Raw genomic sequence first — 17,156 nt, 5'->3', positions numbered from 1 at the left:
TCATGCCCCTCCGTCCTCACCTGCAGCTCCCCTGCTATGCCAGCCAGGAGCTCCTTCCTCCTGGCTCTGCCAACAACCCTCAGTTTTGACTAGGCTCTAGGACACTGGTCTCTGCCATTCTCCTCTGACTCTCTTGTGCAGGAATTCCCCGCTGTGCAGGGAGATTTGCTATGATATGCATAGGACTAGCAGCCTACCAGCTTCATAATGACCTGAACAAACCAGGCTTGAATTCCAGTCTTCAGCCACAAAAGGCTCACACATGTTCTCCAGAGACTGAAAATCAGAGCTGGTTTAAAAGATCTTGCCTGTTTCACAGCAACACCTCACGCTGAACCTCAGGCTCAGCTGGAAAGCCCTTACCATCCATTCTGCTCTTAATGAGCACAGTTTAAGTAGGTTTAGCTGTCCCTTTAAGAAGGCAATGTTGGTGAAAATGTAGACAGCTAATCATTCCTCCATGTGGAACCATATGCCAGGCCAACAGGGAGTTTGTAGGAAGGCTAAGACACAAGTGCTTTGAACCCAGTCTCATCGATCGGTTGGCTGGATGTCCTCCGAGGAGTCTGCCTTTACTCACACTGTGACTGGAGTACACGCAGGCAGTTGTTTGGGGATGTGGCTTTCCACACACCACGCAGGAAAGCGATGCCAAAGATGCATTTTGTATGAAATGCTGCAATCCTCTGCCAGCTGATTGAAAGAGTTAGCATCTGTAGAGGCTTTGGAATGGAGGGAAAGGTAATTAAAATATAACGCAATGTGAAAAAGGCTGGTCAATAGGCTGGAAACATCAGAAATCCTGCTCCAAATACTTATATAGGAAAGTGTCAAACATTCTGATCCGATTCTAAGGATTCACATTATTTGGAGAATCTGCAGACAACTTAGTGTCTCAGTGGTATTCATATTTTATTGTGATGAAGTAGGTAAATAGGTAGCTAGAGAGAGAGAGAAAGAGAGTCTCACTATTCTCCACTTGATGGCATCATAACTCATCTGTATGACATAGCCCCTATACTGCTGATAGCTAATAGAGATTCTTCTTTAGCTAGCAGGGACCTGTGGTTTCGTAGCAAGAGAATCTGAGTTCTATCCTGTCTGAATCCAGGAAATTCCAAGAGGCCACAGTGTACGACACAGTGGCAACTGTGACATGCCTGGGTTAATTTGAAAATATCCCAGACTGCTAAGCTTCAAAAGGAAAGAAGAGGATTTGTGTTTTATCTTGACTGGGATCTGTCTGGGGGAGGGTATGCAGCTTCAAATGCTATAAATCTGTCCCTGCTAAAGCCTTCTGAACAGTTTTCTGATTGTCATTCCTTTTGACTTGCAGGTGGAGAATTCTTGTCCTGAGACCGAAATGAATGGAGATTCATTAAACAAAGGGCTCCAGTCAGTATTCCGTACCTGGAGACGCATCCAGGGACCTTTCATTCTTTCACTGAAAGGGAGACGGTTCCATTTCCATTACAGAAATGCCTGCAAGAACCAGCGCTGAGGAGCTGAAAGCAGAGAAAGCCAGTGAGGGGAGCCGTGTCAGCTGATCAGCTTTCAAATCGTCTTCAAACACTCAATTTTCTTAACATGATCCCACCATCAATGGAGTCTCCAGAGCACCCCTTAGCAACATTAACAGGAGAAGAATAAAATGGAGCCAAATGGTACTGTGATTTGCTTCGAGAAATACCTCGTTTTCTTAGCACAAAACGGGAACTGAAAAATAGACTTTCCATCCCCTACCCCAGCCCCTTTGGACTTCACAGAATTCTAAAATATTTTTGTTTGAGTTCAGTCTGCAGTCTCGTTCTACTTTAGTGGCTACTTATTGATCCCAAAATAATACCAGGGGAGAACACTTCAGCAGCTGAATCAGCGCAGCAGGACGGCTGACAAAAGGCCATTGTCCTGCCTTTCCCACTTACCTTATATCAGCTGGTTTTGACCCAATCTTGTGCACTTGAAGAGAGAGTTGCAAGACAAGGGTTGCTGTCTTTGCTCTGCCACTTCCCATCCAACACAAGGCGAGGAATGAAGACGCTATGGCCAAATTATTGGTAAAGTTCCAGCGTTATTTTAGGCGGAAACCCGTGCGCTTCTTCACTCTGATCGCGCTGTATTTGACGGCCGGGAGCCTGGTGTTTCTGCACTCTGGGTTTGCCGGGGAGCCCACCGTCTCAGAGAATGACCCCAACCCCCTGGATGGCACCAGCGAAGGGACAGCGTTTCAGTACCTGGGGGTGGTTCAGCTCGGGAGGGGGTTCAAGGAGACCCCGGAGGCTTGGAATTCTGTCCGGAGGTATGGGCCGTGGTTTAAGAGCGTTTCCAAGGATACGCCAGAGAGAAACAAAATGGGGGACTATGGCGGGGCCTGGAGCAGAGCTCTCAAAGGGAGGAAGGTCCGTGAGAAAGAGGAGGACAGAGGTAAGATTCTGATGGGGCTGTGGGAAGAGAGGCTGAATAGCAGCGTATATTCACAGCAGGGAAAAGGCACAGACTCATAGCAAACCTCCCGGGCAAAATCCTGGCCCCGCAGGAATCAAGGGGAGTTTTGTCCTGATATTTGCTCCTCCATCCCCTTGTAGGGCATTTTCTAGGGCCTTAGCAATTCTGGTTTTTGATAATTCACTCAACCCAGCTTCCCCCACTTCCTTTGGGAAATGATGCCTCCAGCCAGGAGAATTTCCCCCCCAGATATTCAGCCTGAGGTTTCTTTTGCTCATTTTCATCCCGTAGTAAGTCCTAGTCCAAGGGCCTCAGCCCAAAACCATCTGCCTCCCCTGGGGTGTTTATAAGTGGTGCTTGCAAACGTCCAACCAACCCTCAGGGAACTTTCAAGAGGATAACTGCCAAGAGAAGAGAAACACAAGTTGAATCTTAGGTCCAATTTATGTCCCATTTGAATATGCTCTTGTGTCTCCCGCATTGAGCGAGTCTCATTTCCTAGGCACACCTTGAGCCAGATTCTGATCTCCATTACACTATCCTATGTCTCCATTGGCTTTAGTGGGGTTACTCTCAATGTACATTGGTGTAGCTGAGATTAGCAAGGATCTTCATCTTGCCCTGTATTTTTACTGGCGCCAGCCTGCGGGAACGTTAATCTAAAAACAACCTGAGCTTCTCCCCTGGAGGTGTGTTGAAATCCACTCATTTTTAATGGTCCTGTGGGATGCCTAACTGAAAGGCTGAGAAAGCCCGAAACCCACACATTCAAGTGAGTTTCTGTTTCCCAAGCGTTCTGTGCATTGGAGCTGTTAAGGCAGCACTGCAGTGGATCAGTGATGTTTCTAAGCCAGCCAACGAGCTTGCACCAAAATCAGCATCCTCAATCTCTATGTCTAGATGAACTATACATTCCTGAGCTGTTCAGCTTTGGTACCATGACGGGGGACCGAGAGGGCACTGGGCACAGACCAACACCCTCCTAATCCCCTTTTAAACATATATTATCTCAGTTTTAAATGAAACCTGCTACTGATTTTACCCTCAGCTGACAGCGCCTTTTGTGTGGTGACTTATTGTGCAGCTTCTGATGTGCTTATCGTCTCTGAGAACCTAATTTACAGGCCTTGACAGGACAGTTATTTTATGAGGGATGCAGAGCAATCAGAGGTTCTGTTTCTTTACCGAGCAGGGTGGCTTAGCCGGCTTTGTCTATTGCCAGGCATTATTTCCATTTGTGCCAGAGGGTGTCACAGAGAGGCAGCACGTTATCCATTTCTTTAGCAAGAAAAGACATCCTGCATCTTTGTGCTTAACGCTGCTCTGCATGGGTGTTTGCTGCGCGGAGCAGACGGCAAGAGCCAAATAAACTCACAACCTACTTTAGGAGCTACCTGATTTCCTCCGCCTGGTCTGAACATTCCCGCTGCTCTGTGAGGAGTTTCTAAAAGCATCCATGCCCTCGGTACGAACTGGGAGCTGAATGGATCACCTCGCTCGGGTGCTGTGGTTATAGCGGTCTTGTTGCTTACCCTGAAACATTTGCCGGACTCCTAGCCCGGAAAGACACTGACATGCCTTTGATCATGAAGACACCTTACCAATATTTATTGTTATTAATACTTCTGGTACACCTCGCGTGCTTAACGTGGGCATTCTGGGTGAACAAGTGGATGCAAATTCCTTCTAAAGTAATGGGAAATTAAAGAACAGCCAATTACATTTTCAGTAGGCTCTCAGATTTGCTGTCTAGATGTCCTGATATACCAACTGTCCTTCTCTCTGTTGGTAAATAACGTACAATATATTGTGGATGGGCTAAAAGGCTGTTAATTACCCAGAATAAGCTAATTTAGTAGTTCTTGGTTTTTAAAAGCTCACTTGTTTACCCCTCAGATGAGTAAATGCAGACAATCGCACTCACTGAGGTGCTCTAAGGTTGCGTGTGTGCGGCTGCATTTTCAGATGCACTCACTGCATCTGGCTCTCTCTGTTGTGGGTCCTACTCCAGGAGAGTGAGGGCTGTTTGGTACCTTTGAAAATCAGGCCCCAATGGCTCAAGGTGAGCACCCAAAACTAGTGGCCACTTTTGAAAATCCACTCCAGTGTGCCAGAGTTAATGCTTCACACCCGGGATAAGCCTCCCTTTAGAAAATTGCCCTACATATGCTGATGGCATTAAATATCAGACAACAGCAACAGGATGAGGTGTCAGGAGAATACCCAATGATGACACAAAGTTACCTGCAATCAGTGTTCCCAGATCTGAAGTTGAACGGGAATGGTACATTTACAAGGCAGTTAGACTCTGCAAATACCCTTTGCCTTGAGTTCTCAGTCTACTGTTTTTTCCCCCGCGAAGCACTAACGTGCATCTTTGGTTGAGTGTGAATGCTGTTACAATTTGTTGTCATTAATAAACTGGGCTGGTGAGAAGAAGCAATATAGCATACTGCTACAGTACAGTGCACCTGTGACAGCGGCATAATAGATTGCCTTGGTATTTAGGGAAATAGCTGCAGTATTATCCATTATGGGAACCCAAAATGAAATACGAAATAGCAACAGTAACTACTAATGGTGGGTCTAGCAGCTGATTATATTTTTGAAGATGATTTTTCCATAGCTTTTCCCAGGGAAGGCTTATGTGGACCAGGAGTTATTAATTGCTGGGTGCAGTTCTGTTGCAAAAACACATCGTTAAAAATGTGCCGTGTCCACAGGCAAGACGAGACCTCCTGCAAAACCAGACAAACCCATAGAGAGCCATTAGGATGCTGAGCATGTGAAGGAACGTTAGTAGCATTCACACATCCCCCTGTTGTCAGTGTCTCTCTATCTGTTCCCCAAGATAGTTCTGTGAGCGTCCTGCTTTATTTAGCATTAATGGGTGAGTGTCCTGCAGTTAGCAAAGCTTTTCTCGTCATTTGGAAAACGAGCTCTACTAGCTGAGTTGGTTGGTTACAAGCTGGTAATCTATTCCCAGGCGTTTCTCCTCTAGGTCATATGCTGGCATCTGGCCTATACAAGCTGCGAAAAAGGCTCGGCAACAATTGGCAAACAGATAAAAGGATTTAATTCATTTGCAGCTAATGTTTCGACCAGCTCTGGTTGTAGGGATCAATGGTGGTGGTTCTGGGCTGTGGAGGTGCAAAGGAGGATTGGAAAAGACATAAAGGAGGTGGGATGTACAAGATACTCAAGAGGTGATGGCTTCTCTTAATCTGGTCACAGAATATGATCCCTGTGTATTTGCTTTAACCTCTGAGTCTCTGGACATTTTGCAGCATCAGCCCCTATGTACAGAATCTGAGCATCGAGGGACAATAAATGTTACAGGCCAACTCCAATTAACTTCCACCCTCAGCTCCCAGTGGTGTGGGTGGGAATTGTGGTGTGCAGCAGCCCCTCAGCAAATGCTCTGCATCAAACAGGATTAGGCCTGAAACAATACTCCAAGGTGCTGCATGCTGTGTGTTCGAATGGCTGCAGCAGTGAACCAGCCAGGAACTCACCTCTGCACCATGCAGAAATGATTGTTAATTGGCTGATATTTTGTGATCCCTTTGGAATTCCCCTGCATTTGATGTTTGCTCTAGAATAGCAACTGTCACTCACGCAACAAGGAGCTTGTGTAAAATGTTCACACACAAAGCCACGGCAAAGAGATGACGGAAGCACACAACTCCCCTCTCAAGCTGGTGCCATTCGCTGAGCATCAGGAGCGATGCCAGGGTTTTTGGCACCCTAGGTGGGCGTCCTTCCGCGCTCCCAGTTGTTGGCAGCAATTCTGCGGCGGGGGGGTCCTTCCACGCTCCCGGTCTTCGGGGCACTTCGGCGGCAGGTCCCAGAGTGAGTGAAGGACCCGCCGCAGAATTGCCGACGACAACTCAGAGCGCAGAAGGACCCCCACTGCCTAATTGCCACTGAGGCCTGCAAAATGCCACCCTCCCAAATCCTGGTGCCCTAGGCGACCGCCTAGGTTGCCTAAATGGAAGCGCCGGCCCTGCTGAGCATGCCACCCTCGCTTCCTTTCATCCTGCCAGGTGTGCAGATGGGAATATGATCTCACCAGTGTGCATGGGAATCTGTATATATACCTCCCAGGGACAGTGAGGATGGAGATGACAACACACCCCCAGTTAGTCGGGAGTTCACATTAACATGCCAGATGAGTAACCAGTGAAACATTTAATTTTCCACAGAAGTAACCTTCCTTGGAAATGTTCCACTGAGTATGTATTTCTCAGGGAAGGAGGAGGGAAATGCTGTAATAAGTCTGTGGCAAGCTAGGAATTTCACAGCTGTCACTATGCTGTGCCCCAGGGATCTGCCTCTCAGGTCCTCGGTTTCCAAAATCACATCCGCCAGCTGCTTTAGCTCAAGTTGGCTTGCCATTGGTAATTAGCAGTATAGGGCCTATGAATCACAGTTGAATGGTTCTTATTTAATCTAGTAGAGGACAATGATGCAAATGCTCTCTAGACAGTTCATTGCAATGCTCTGTAGCGTCAGCTAAGTCATTTCAGGTTGCTCCAATCCCCTACTAAATAAGCTTTTCCAAAGCTGGAAAAAAGTAAATTCCCTCCAGCCAAGTGACTTTCATGTCACATAACAGGAGACGGGAAATATAATGCCCAAATAAAAAATCTGAGCTTTCCCCTCCAGCCTTGTGGTATTCTTACACTTACAACGGAGGAATCTGTGGAAACCCACTTCTGAAATGCATTTGGCGTGTTCATTAGATTAATTTGGATTGACACGCAGAGAATCTCTACCAGATGGTTAGTGAGAATCAGCTGTCTGTCACCATAAAAAACCATGCAGCATTCCTGTTCCTGGCCATATGTAATGTGTCCACTGCAATTAACTGCTGATAAAATGGCTTCTAATTCCTCATGATGGAGATGGGGATTGACGCAGGGAGATGCTATCATTATCAATGCACACTGGTGTTGGCCATGAGCAAAAAGAGTTGGACTCCACGCTTGCGTCAGTGACTTCTAGAACAGGGGCTACTTTGTGTGCAGAGGGAAAGCAGATGCTGTTACCACTTAGTTTATACCTTAGTTCCCAGAAAGTGACTGGCCCAAATTGTATTCAGAAGAATCTTCAAGTTCAGTAAATCCAGTTCATCTGTAAGGAACCTCTGCCGGCTTTCTGCTAAATCACCAGTAGAGAAACAGCCCAATCAGAGACGGGGCTGTGTGTGAGACAGAGGGAGATTTTGGGGCTGTATTCACTACATTCTCTGGCAAAGCCTCATCTGCATACGTTTCCCTGCATTTTGAAGCGCGGATATTGTACATACTACTGTATTTATTAGCACTTGCCTTGTTTGTTTGTTTTATAATGGAACTAGAAGATTCGGTTACTCAGGACAAAAAATCAAACTGCACGGGACTCAGTGCTCAGACCGGGTATAAGCAGCTATGGCCATAGTTAACAAGAGTAAGCCAGCGAGGCCTGAGTGAGATGCTTGTGAACAAACAGAGCCTGAACGAGATCAGAGTAGACCAAATAGAGACAATCGGGCGGATTCACCAGTGTGGACTGGCAGTAACAACACCCTACCCAGGGCCTTCACAGCATGAAACTGATATAAGGGAGGATAGGGCTGGGCCGGTGTGTGTGCCCATGCTCCCTTCTTAATCAAGATCCTACTGCCTAACCTGCCAGCACTCCTTCTTTCCAGCTTGGGTTGACATACCTGTGCTGGCCTTGATCACAGCATCGCAATGCACAGTGGCATGGACTAGCTGCCCAAGTACGAGCCTCGGGTATGGGATGGGATTCTGCTGAAGCTGTTAGCCCACGCTGCTGTTTTCAGGGTGCGAGCTTGGTCAAAGTTAGCGTGTTTACCTCTGTCCGAGCTGGAAAGGACACCTCCAGTGGCAGTGCGGACATCCCGCTAGTCTTCAAGTATGTTAAATGTTGTCACAAGGAGGAGGGAGAGAAATTGTTCTTCTTAACCTCTGAGGATAGGACAAGAAGCAATGGGCTTAAATTGCAGCAAGAGAGGTTTAGGTTGGACGTTAGGAAAAACTTCCTATCTGTCAGGGTGGTTAAGCACTGGAATAAATTGCCTAGGGAGGTTGTGGAATCTCCATCACTGGAGATTTTTAAGAGCAGGTTGGACAAACACCTGTCAGGGATGGTCTAGATAATACTTAGTCATGCCTCAGTGCAGGGGACTGGACTAGAGACCTCTTGATAGGGTGACCAGATGTCCCGATTTTATAAGGACAATCCAGATTTTTGAGCCTTTTTCTTATATAGGCTCCTATTACCCCCCACCCCTTGTCCCGATTTTTCACATTTGCTGTTTGGTCACCCTACCTCTCAAGGTCCCTTTGAGTCCTATGATTCTATGCTTCCTTTGTGCCCTCCACTGAAAATGTGTCCCTCTGTTCTTCAGCCATTCACTGCCCAGCTGTGCAGCTTTTCAGAGAAACGAGCTGTGTTCCTGTGACGTATGTCGCAGTCTGAGTGTCCGAGCATGTGCTCTCCTGCGAGCACTAGGATTGTCTCTTTGCTGTGTCTGTTTGGCATTTGGGGGGTGGTTGGGTGGGGGCTAGTTGCTTGTGATGTTTGGGAGCTTGGACTCCGTGATCTGGTGATCCCTTCTGGCCTTAAACCCTATGCCTTCCTAACACACTCTTGGCAAAAGTCACCGCTGAGCAGAAGTGACAGCACAAGGCCTAGGCTTCACCTCAGACCAATTTTGTAGGGTTATGCAGTGCCTAGTCCTTGTGTGAACCTCCTCACAGAGGTGAATTTCCCCAGCTGCGAATTGCTGATGACACTAACCATGACCTTAGGAAAGGAGAAACGCCCTTAACAAGCTGGCTAAACGCACGCCCAGCATATGTTCCCGGGCTGTAACTTGATGACACTCCTGCTAAAATCACAAATACCAGTCCAATCTGTCCTCCTGCCCCATTGCTGGAGGCTTTCTGCTACCCAAGAGCCGTCGGGCGCAATCCTAGTAGCATTGCATGCAGCAATTAGCGTGTAAACCCTTTAGAACAGAACTGTATATAGGCTGGAGAAACTGTGCCTGCCAAACATGACAGGTCTTTGATCTGCAGCCTTCAGGATAAGGGTAGCTATTTATTTTAATGGCACCCTAAAGCTAAGCCCTGAGAAATTCTTTCATCCTGCTTTTAACTAACAGTTAATGCCCAGTGAGAATGTGGAGGAGCAGACTCAGAAGCCAGCGCAGGCGAGTGACTTCTGCCAGCTCCAGTAGAGCTACTGGCAGTAGGCTATTGCTCTGCAGTGCAGGCCTTGGCAGCATCCATGCCTTGCACTTCCCTAGCATCAGCTGCCTGGGGATCTCAAAGTACTTTGTAAACATTAGTGAACTAGCCCCATGATCCTTCCCAGAGGTAATGGAATATCATGAACCCCATTATACAGGTGGGGAAAGTGAGGCACAGAGAGGTTAAGTGACCAATCCAGAGCCACACTGCAAGTCAGTAGCAGAGCTGAGATTGGAACAAATGAATCTTGCTGCCCTGCCCCCAGTGCTCTAACCGCTAAACTGCATACCTCACCCAGAGCAGAGTATGCAAGTCAGCAACCTTGACTCATACAGTTTTGCTTCTTCTTTCAGTCACTACATTACTCTACTTCCTGGGTGTGATTTTAGAACCCAGGAGTCCTGACTGCAGGTCCCGCGCTCTAACCACTAGGAACCCATTCCATTCCCAGTGCCAGGATCCCTAGGCCAAGAGAACTGTCTGACTCAGCTGTAGTCAATCCCACTGAACGCATTCCTGGACATGGCGTGTTTGTTTTAGCGGAGATGGTGTCATGTGTTGTTATGTCCAGATGCCAAGTAGCTAGGCCAGAGCCTCAAAGCTATTTAGGTGCCTCCTTCCCCATGGGAGTTAGGCACCCAAATAGCTTTGAGAATCTGGGCCGAAAAGCCTTGCCTGCTGCAAGCCCTTCCTTGGAGCAGCAGAAAAGCCTCTAGGGGCAGCAGCCAGATAGGAAGAGCCTGGGGGGTTGAGACTCCACCTCGCAATACGGGTGACAGCAGGCGGTCAGGTTCACCTTCGGCCCTGAGGAGAGCATGGGAGCATATCAAAGCCTGACTGAGACCATGTGCTGCTTCAGCGGGGCTGCAAAAATTACCAGGCTCAGGGTGACCAGACAACAAATGTGAAAAATCGGGACAGGGGTTGGGGGGTAATAGGAGCCTATATAAGAAAAAGATCCAAAAATTGGGACTGTCCCTATAAAATCGGGACATCTGGTCACCCTAACCAGGCTGGCTATTGGTGTGAGGGGAGGGTTTTACTCCGGGCTTGGTACTGTAAATCAAAGGGCCCTCTAAGTCACCGTCCCCATGCAGAGAGGCTTTCAATATCCATCACTAGCCGCCAACATAGCTGTTCCCTCCAGGTAATCAATGGCTCTCTGGGGCAGGGAGAGGAGCATCTTGTGGAGTGCAGGCTCTCTCCATGTCAGCCCCTCAGATCCCTGTATTACGGGATGTAACCCAGGTGGTGGCACCAGGGAGAGTTATTCCAGGCAGATGAAAATCACCATATAGGTATCGTTATTTGTATTACAGTCACATTCTCAAAGGGACTGGAAGTGAACGAGAGCAGGATGCTACCTTTGCTTTTTAATCTCTTCTTCTGCAAATCCATAGTGAGGCTCCTAAATAAGTGAGCAGGTCCCATATATGCTGAGCCCCCACAGCTCCCCCTGAAGACAAAGGGGCCCTAATACAAGGGTCCCTGGTCCCAATTCTCTGTTGGCCTAATTCAGCTGACTTCAAGGGAATTACACCAGCAGGAATTTGATCCTCAAGTTTGAAGTGCTTGGTCAATGAACACACCCACGGAAGTTAGGATCGATCTATGGACCATTCGAACAGGCTAAAAAGGGCGACGTTCACAACGGTGTAATAATTATTCTGTGCTCGTAAAGCACAAGTGCACACTTTGGGTCACTTTTTATTTCAGAGCAGAACCCACGACAATCATGCTTGTTCTTGTGATCGCCTCTTCTTCAACCTTCCTACCAAGGACTGTACCCATTGAGATCTCTCTGTTCCTTTGAAAAGCTAGCTGCAGCGCATCCACTCTTCACTGAAGAATGAACATCCCTACAGTGCAAAGCAAAATGCCATTTTCCGTGGGTGCTGGAGATGGATGGAAGCAGCAGCAAGATTTTGTGCAAGTGATAAGATATGCAAAGACTGTGGTTCCAACTAAGAAGAACTCTGTAAAGTTCTGATCAACTAGATGAGTCTCTTTTTTGGCTTCCTTGACTGAACAGATGTCTACGCACAGCCAATCGTGGCCACTGGAGGTGGGACTCCAAGCATTGGCAAAGCCAGCTCTCGTGTCTGGCCACATGCAAAAAGACATTGGCCCTGATTCTACGCTGCATGATCAGCTGCTATATTTCACTGCAGAGGTGGCTGCATTTCAGTGTATTTGCTGCATGGCCTGTAAAGTGCTTTGGGATTCTTTGGGATGGAAGGCACAATCTAAACAAAACAACATTTACTATGAATATTGCCATTGTATTTACAACGCTTAAGCCACTTAACTACTAACGAAGCCATCAGATGAGAAAGAAGTAGGAGGAACGTGATTTAATACATATTTGCTGGATGGTTGTTTTCCAGCAAGTCAACATAGTCCAAATTCACTTCTGTTCCATTGACATCGGTAGAGTTACACCAGGTCTGAATTCGTCCAAATGCATTATTTATCAGGATTATCTCATAGTAGCTGAAGAATGCATCTGAAGAAGTGGGTATTCACCCACGAAAGCTCATGCTCCAAAACGTCTGTTAGTCTATAAGGTGCCACAGGATTCTTTGCTGCTTTTACAGATCCAGACTAACACGGCTACCCCTCTGACACTCATAGTAGCTGTGTTATTAACTCTTCGCTTCTGCTATTCCAACTGGGCTCTACTATGCTCATCATGCCCCTCTTAGCCCCTCGTTAACTCATTATCCTTGCATTTCCCTAATTATTCAGTAGCCTTCCTAATCAGTTGTAGTTCATCTATGTCAAGAGCAGTGTACTAAACATAACGCACATCAGTCACGGGGCCATTAAAAATTACTGGAGTAATCCAATATCAGTTGGATTTATCATGAACAAAATTAGTTGACCTTCTGAAAGCTGTTCAACATTGTGGAAATGCCAAGTTATGCTGAAAATAATTGGAAGCAATGAGCTATGCCTATTCCGTGGTTAACGTTATCAGAGCACATTTCCATCAATCTTCCTCCCGTCTTCTCCTCTTCCTCCAAAAGTCTTTTAAGGGGTCTAAGAGGATGCAACAACCTTTAACTGTTCGAGCTGAACCCAAAAAACCAAGCACAGTCGGTATTGTCCATGGGATGCACTGTGGTTTGGATGGCACCCATGCAGTGGGATGTGGAGAGTACGGATTTTGGCTTAGGTAGCTGTGATGGCTGCACACTCCAAGCAGGAGCTGAAGAATGTTATCCGTCAGGAGCATGGGATGGCTTGGTATTAGCAAGTTCCATTGCTGCTGCATCTGATACCAAGGTGATGGATTTGGTGTATGGATCTAGACAGATGAAGAAAGAGAGAATGAAAGGCCCAAATAGTTATAACTGTGCATTGCAACGTGCAGATTGCTTTCCAAGCCAGACTGACCCATAATGAAGCTGTTCTGTGGGTCTGATCCAATGCCTACTGTAGTCAATAAGAATACATGCTTGGTGCATGCAAATGATGGGGTCAAATCACTGCGGAAGTATACAGGTACACAGGCAAAGAGCTCAGATAATTCAGTTCATAAATGTAGCAAGCTCCATCTTCAGACTTCTTAGGGTGTGTACCTCCACTGCTCCCATTGGCAGGGGAGGCTCCAGGCACCAGCGCACCAAGCGTATGCTTGGGGCGGCAAGCCACAGGGGGCGCTCTGCTGGTCGCCGCGAGGGCGGCAGGCAGGTTGCCTTCAGTGGCATGCCTGCAGAGGGTCCACTGGTCCCGCGGCTTTGGCGGACCTCCCCCGCAGGCATGCCGCCGAATCCAAGGGATGGGTGACCTCCCGCAGGCAAGCCGCCGAAGGCAGCCTGTCTGCTGTGCTTGGGGTGGCAAAATACCTAGAGCTGCCCCTGCCCATTGGGGAAAAATATAGAAAAAGAACCAGGTCCCCCTTCTGTGATTTGCCCCCAGTTGGCTCTACATTCTACGGGCCAGAGCCAGTCCATTAACTAAGTTATACTAATTTTCACCCTCTGAGGCTCTAGTCCGATGGGTCTGTTGTCTGTGACACTATGCTTTGAGCGCCTCAGGACTGGGGCTCGATTTGGATCAGTAAAATCAGAGTAACTCCAGTGAAGACAGCACTGGTTTAAAACCAGTCTGAGATCAGACATAGGCTTCTTGACTTTTAATTTGCCCTGTGAATCATCCCAGTTACTCCTGGCAGCCAATAAATACATGAATACTATCATTAATTGGCCAGATTCTCATATCAGTGTCACGGGAACAAATCCAGAGTAATTCCACTGCTGTCAAATTGATTCTAACAACCCGCCTGGACATGGGATAATCTCACCACAGCAGGATTCCTATGTCAAAGATAGAGCTGGGACTCGGAGGGGTGAGGAGGTTGAGTCTAGGCTATAAGCAAGGTCAAGGGCTCCACTTGAAAGGAGACACTGAAAGCAAACTGTATTTGTCTGTGTGTCTTTAAATCCCAGTGCTTGTGGACACATCTCTGCTGATGGAAAACTAGCGCACCTGGTCACCTGAGGCTAACAGGTTTGTTCTAGGTCTAGGACCAAGATGGGGCTCTGACACCGTCGCCGTGCAGTAAGGGGTAAATAAACAAACCCAGAGATAAAAGGGACTTGACCCCTGTAGGATTCGGGAACGTGTTTTAAAGAAACCATTTGACTTTGGCACATTCAAGAGTAAATCAGAGATACTTTCAGAGTCACATGCCTCGGGCGATTCCTGTCCTAATCAGTAAACTGCACATCTCCCATCAAAACAGATTAATAAACGTTACATTAACAGATTACCAAATAGCTGACTACACTCAGCACTTGGGAAATTGCTTTTTTTCTTCCTTTAAAAAAAAGATTGGCACAAGAAATGACTGTAGGCTTGGTTCACTGAACAAACATGTCATGTGACTCTCATCTGCAATGTATCTTTTCAGCAGAGCATGTATATTGTCTCTGCTTAGAAAAGAAAAGGTGAAGGCAATGAGAATTATGTTGGCCACACTTATTAGTGGGGATACAATACCCCAGCCAAAGCATCTAGCGTGGGTGCCTGCCTGCTTTAATTTTGACTGGCTTGGGTAACTGGTGCATTGAGTACCATTGCTAGTGAGCTTCCCTACTCTTCAACAATATTCACGTTCATAATTAGAGCTGGCTGAATAGTGCAATATATTTTGCCTGACTATTCCTCTGAATGTTTAAATGAATCCACCCCAGCCACATTCGCCCTGTTCTGTGTACTCCTTCCCAGGCCCACGAAAAATTGAGACATTGAGTTTTGCTGCCATGAAAGTGTGTGGGAACAGTTGTCAAGTTTGCATGCTTGGCTGATCCTGGAAACCTAATTTCTCAGGTGTGCATGTTAGCACACAACTCATCCAATCAGGGAACAGAAAAAATACACGTGACTTTTCTGACCAGTCACAACCAAGATGCATCAAATCAGGGACCATAAGCAATGTATGTGACTTGATTTATCTGACCAGTCATGACTAGCCAACATGACTAGCTTATAGGGTGCATATTGAATACCATCAGAAGCCTGTTCATAATAATCCACAGAGTTTTCAAAATGTTAGATCACTTCCAAAAATGAATATGTTTAAGGCAATTCTTATTTGCTTGCAGATCACTTCGAAAAAGTCTAAATTTGTCCAATAAACCATTTCTTATGAATTATGTATTCAACTCTATCTCCATCCACTGACACGTTCCACAAGTACTATTCTTTTTAAAGGCACACTAGATTTTTTTTCATGCTGTTTCTCCCCACATGGCCTCATTACAGGGCAGAGTTAAGGTTGTTTGGGTGCATTAAATGGGCTTTCCTTAACATGCTTGGATTTCTTGCACTCTAAATGTCCTGAGTTTGTAATACTTAGTTTTGAGACTATTTCAACATCTTGGCACATGTTCACGCTGACTTTACGGATACATACTTTTAACCTTTTCACACTATCTTAATCTCATCTTTGTCTGAGGATAGAAAAAAATACTTTAGTGCTGTATGGTCATGACTCAGACCACTATGGTAACAACATCACCAGCTGTAGGGTCTATTCTTGTAGGATACTGTGTCTTTTAAATATAAAAAATGTTGGGGGGTGTCATAACATATTTCCCAGATTTGGACCTTAGCGTCCAAAATATGGGTGTTAGCATGAAAACCTCCAAGCTTAGTTACCAGCTTGGACCTGGTAAAGTTGCCACCACCCAAAAAATTAGAGTGTTTTGGAGCACTCTGGTCCCCCCAAAAACCTTCCCTGGGGACCCCAAAGACCCAAATTCCTTAAGTCTTACAACAAAGGGGAATAAACCATTCTCCCCCCCCTTCTCCCTTCCAGGTGTTCCCTCCCTGGGTTCCTGGAGAGATACACAGAAGCAAGCTCCGTGAATCTAAACAGAGGGACTCCACCCTCCCCGTTTCCAGTCCTGGAAACACAAGTACTTCCCTCTTCACCCAGAGGGTATGCAAAGTCAGGCTTAGTAAATCTAACACACACAGATTTCCCCCCTGACTTCTTCCTCCCACCAATTCCCTGGTGAATTGCAGACTTAATTCCCTGGAGTTCCCCACTAAAGAAAAACTCCAACAGGTCTAAAAAAGAAAGAAAGAAGAAAGAAAAATACATAAAAATGATCTCTCTGTATTAAGGTGACAAATACAGGGTCATTTGCTTAAAAGAAAAAAATGAATAAACAGCCTTATCCAAAAAGAATACAATTTAACACATTCCAGCAACTACACACATGTAAATACAAAAGAAAACAATATAAACCTATGGTCTTCCTATCTTTGTACTTACAACTTGGAAACAGAAGATTAGAAAGTCAGGAGACAGAAAGATCACTCTCAGAGCCGAGAGGGTCAGACACCAGACAAAGAACAAAGAACTCACACACAAACTTCCCTCCATCCAGATTTTAAAAAAGTCTTGTTTCCTGATTGGTCCTCTGGTCAGGTGTTTCAGGTTACTGGTGTTACCCCTTTACAGGTAAAAGAACATTAACCCTTAGCTATCTGTTTATGACAGGGAGTGAGAACCCTTCTTTGAAAAGCTTTCTAATGGGTGTTTGAATTGCAACCTGCGGTGTAACTCACCTTAGAGACACACAGGATCAGATGCTGACCTGCAGTCAAGGAGAAATAGCTGCATCTCAGGAACAGAGCAGAAAGGTTCCTTTAAGGCAGTACCTTCACAGTCTCCTGATACTGAGACCTTCCTGGCATCACCATAGCAGTTCTGATGCAAGTGCGATTTTGAAAATATCATTCCTTCACCTAGGCTGGCCTGATTCTGAACCTACTGGCAATTTACATGATTGAGTGCAATATTTGTAGATTCCAAGGCCAGAAGGGACCACTGTGGTCATCCCATCTGATCTCCTGTGTAACACAGGCCAGAAAACTGCCCCAAAAGAGTTCCCAGAGTAGATCTTTTAGAAGAACATCCAGTCTTGA

General features: G+C 46.4%; 1 protein-coding gene across 2 annotated transcripts in view; it reads left to right on the top strand.

The window, feature by feature from the left end:
• WSCD2 (WSC domain containing 2) overlaps positions 1 to 17,156 on the top strand; it is a 138,807-nt gene that overhangs the window by 53,681 nt on the left and 67,970 nt on the right. Inside the window, exon 2 of one of the 2 annotated variants that reach the window (XM_030583388.1) lies at positions 1,337 to 2,424. In XM_030583388.1, coding sequence (XP_030439248.1) covers positions 2,043 to 2,424 — 382 coding nt within the window. In that variant the 5' untranslated portion in view covers positions 1,337 to 2,042. Of the gene's footprint in view, positions 1 to 1,336; positions 2,425 to 17,156 lie in introns of those variants that run through there. The other variant, XM_030583389.1, reaches the window with a different exon arrangement.

Source organism: Gopherus evgoodei, chromosome 13 (genome assembly GCF_007399415.2).
Source record: "Gopherus evgoodei ecotype Sinaloan lineage chromosome 13, rGopEvg1_v1.p, whole genome shotgun sequence".
NCBI classification, from domain to species: Eukaryota; Metazoa; Chordata; order Testudines; family Testudinidae; genus Gopherus; species Gopherus evgoodei.
Note: the sequence above shows the minus strand (reverse complement) of the source record. Positions and strands in the feature narration are given on the sequence as shown.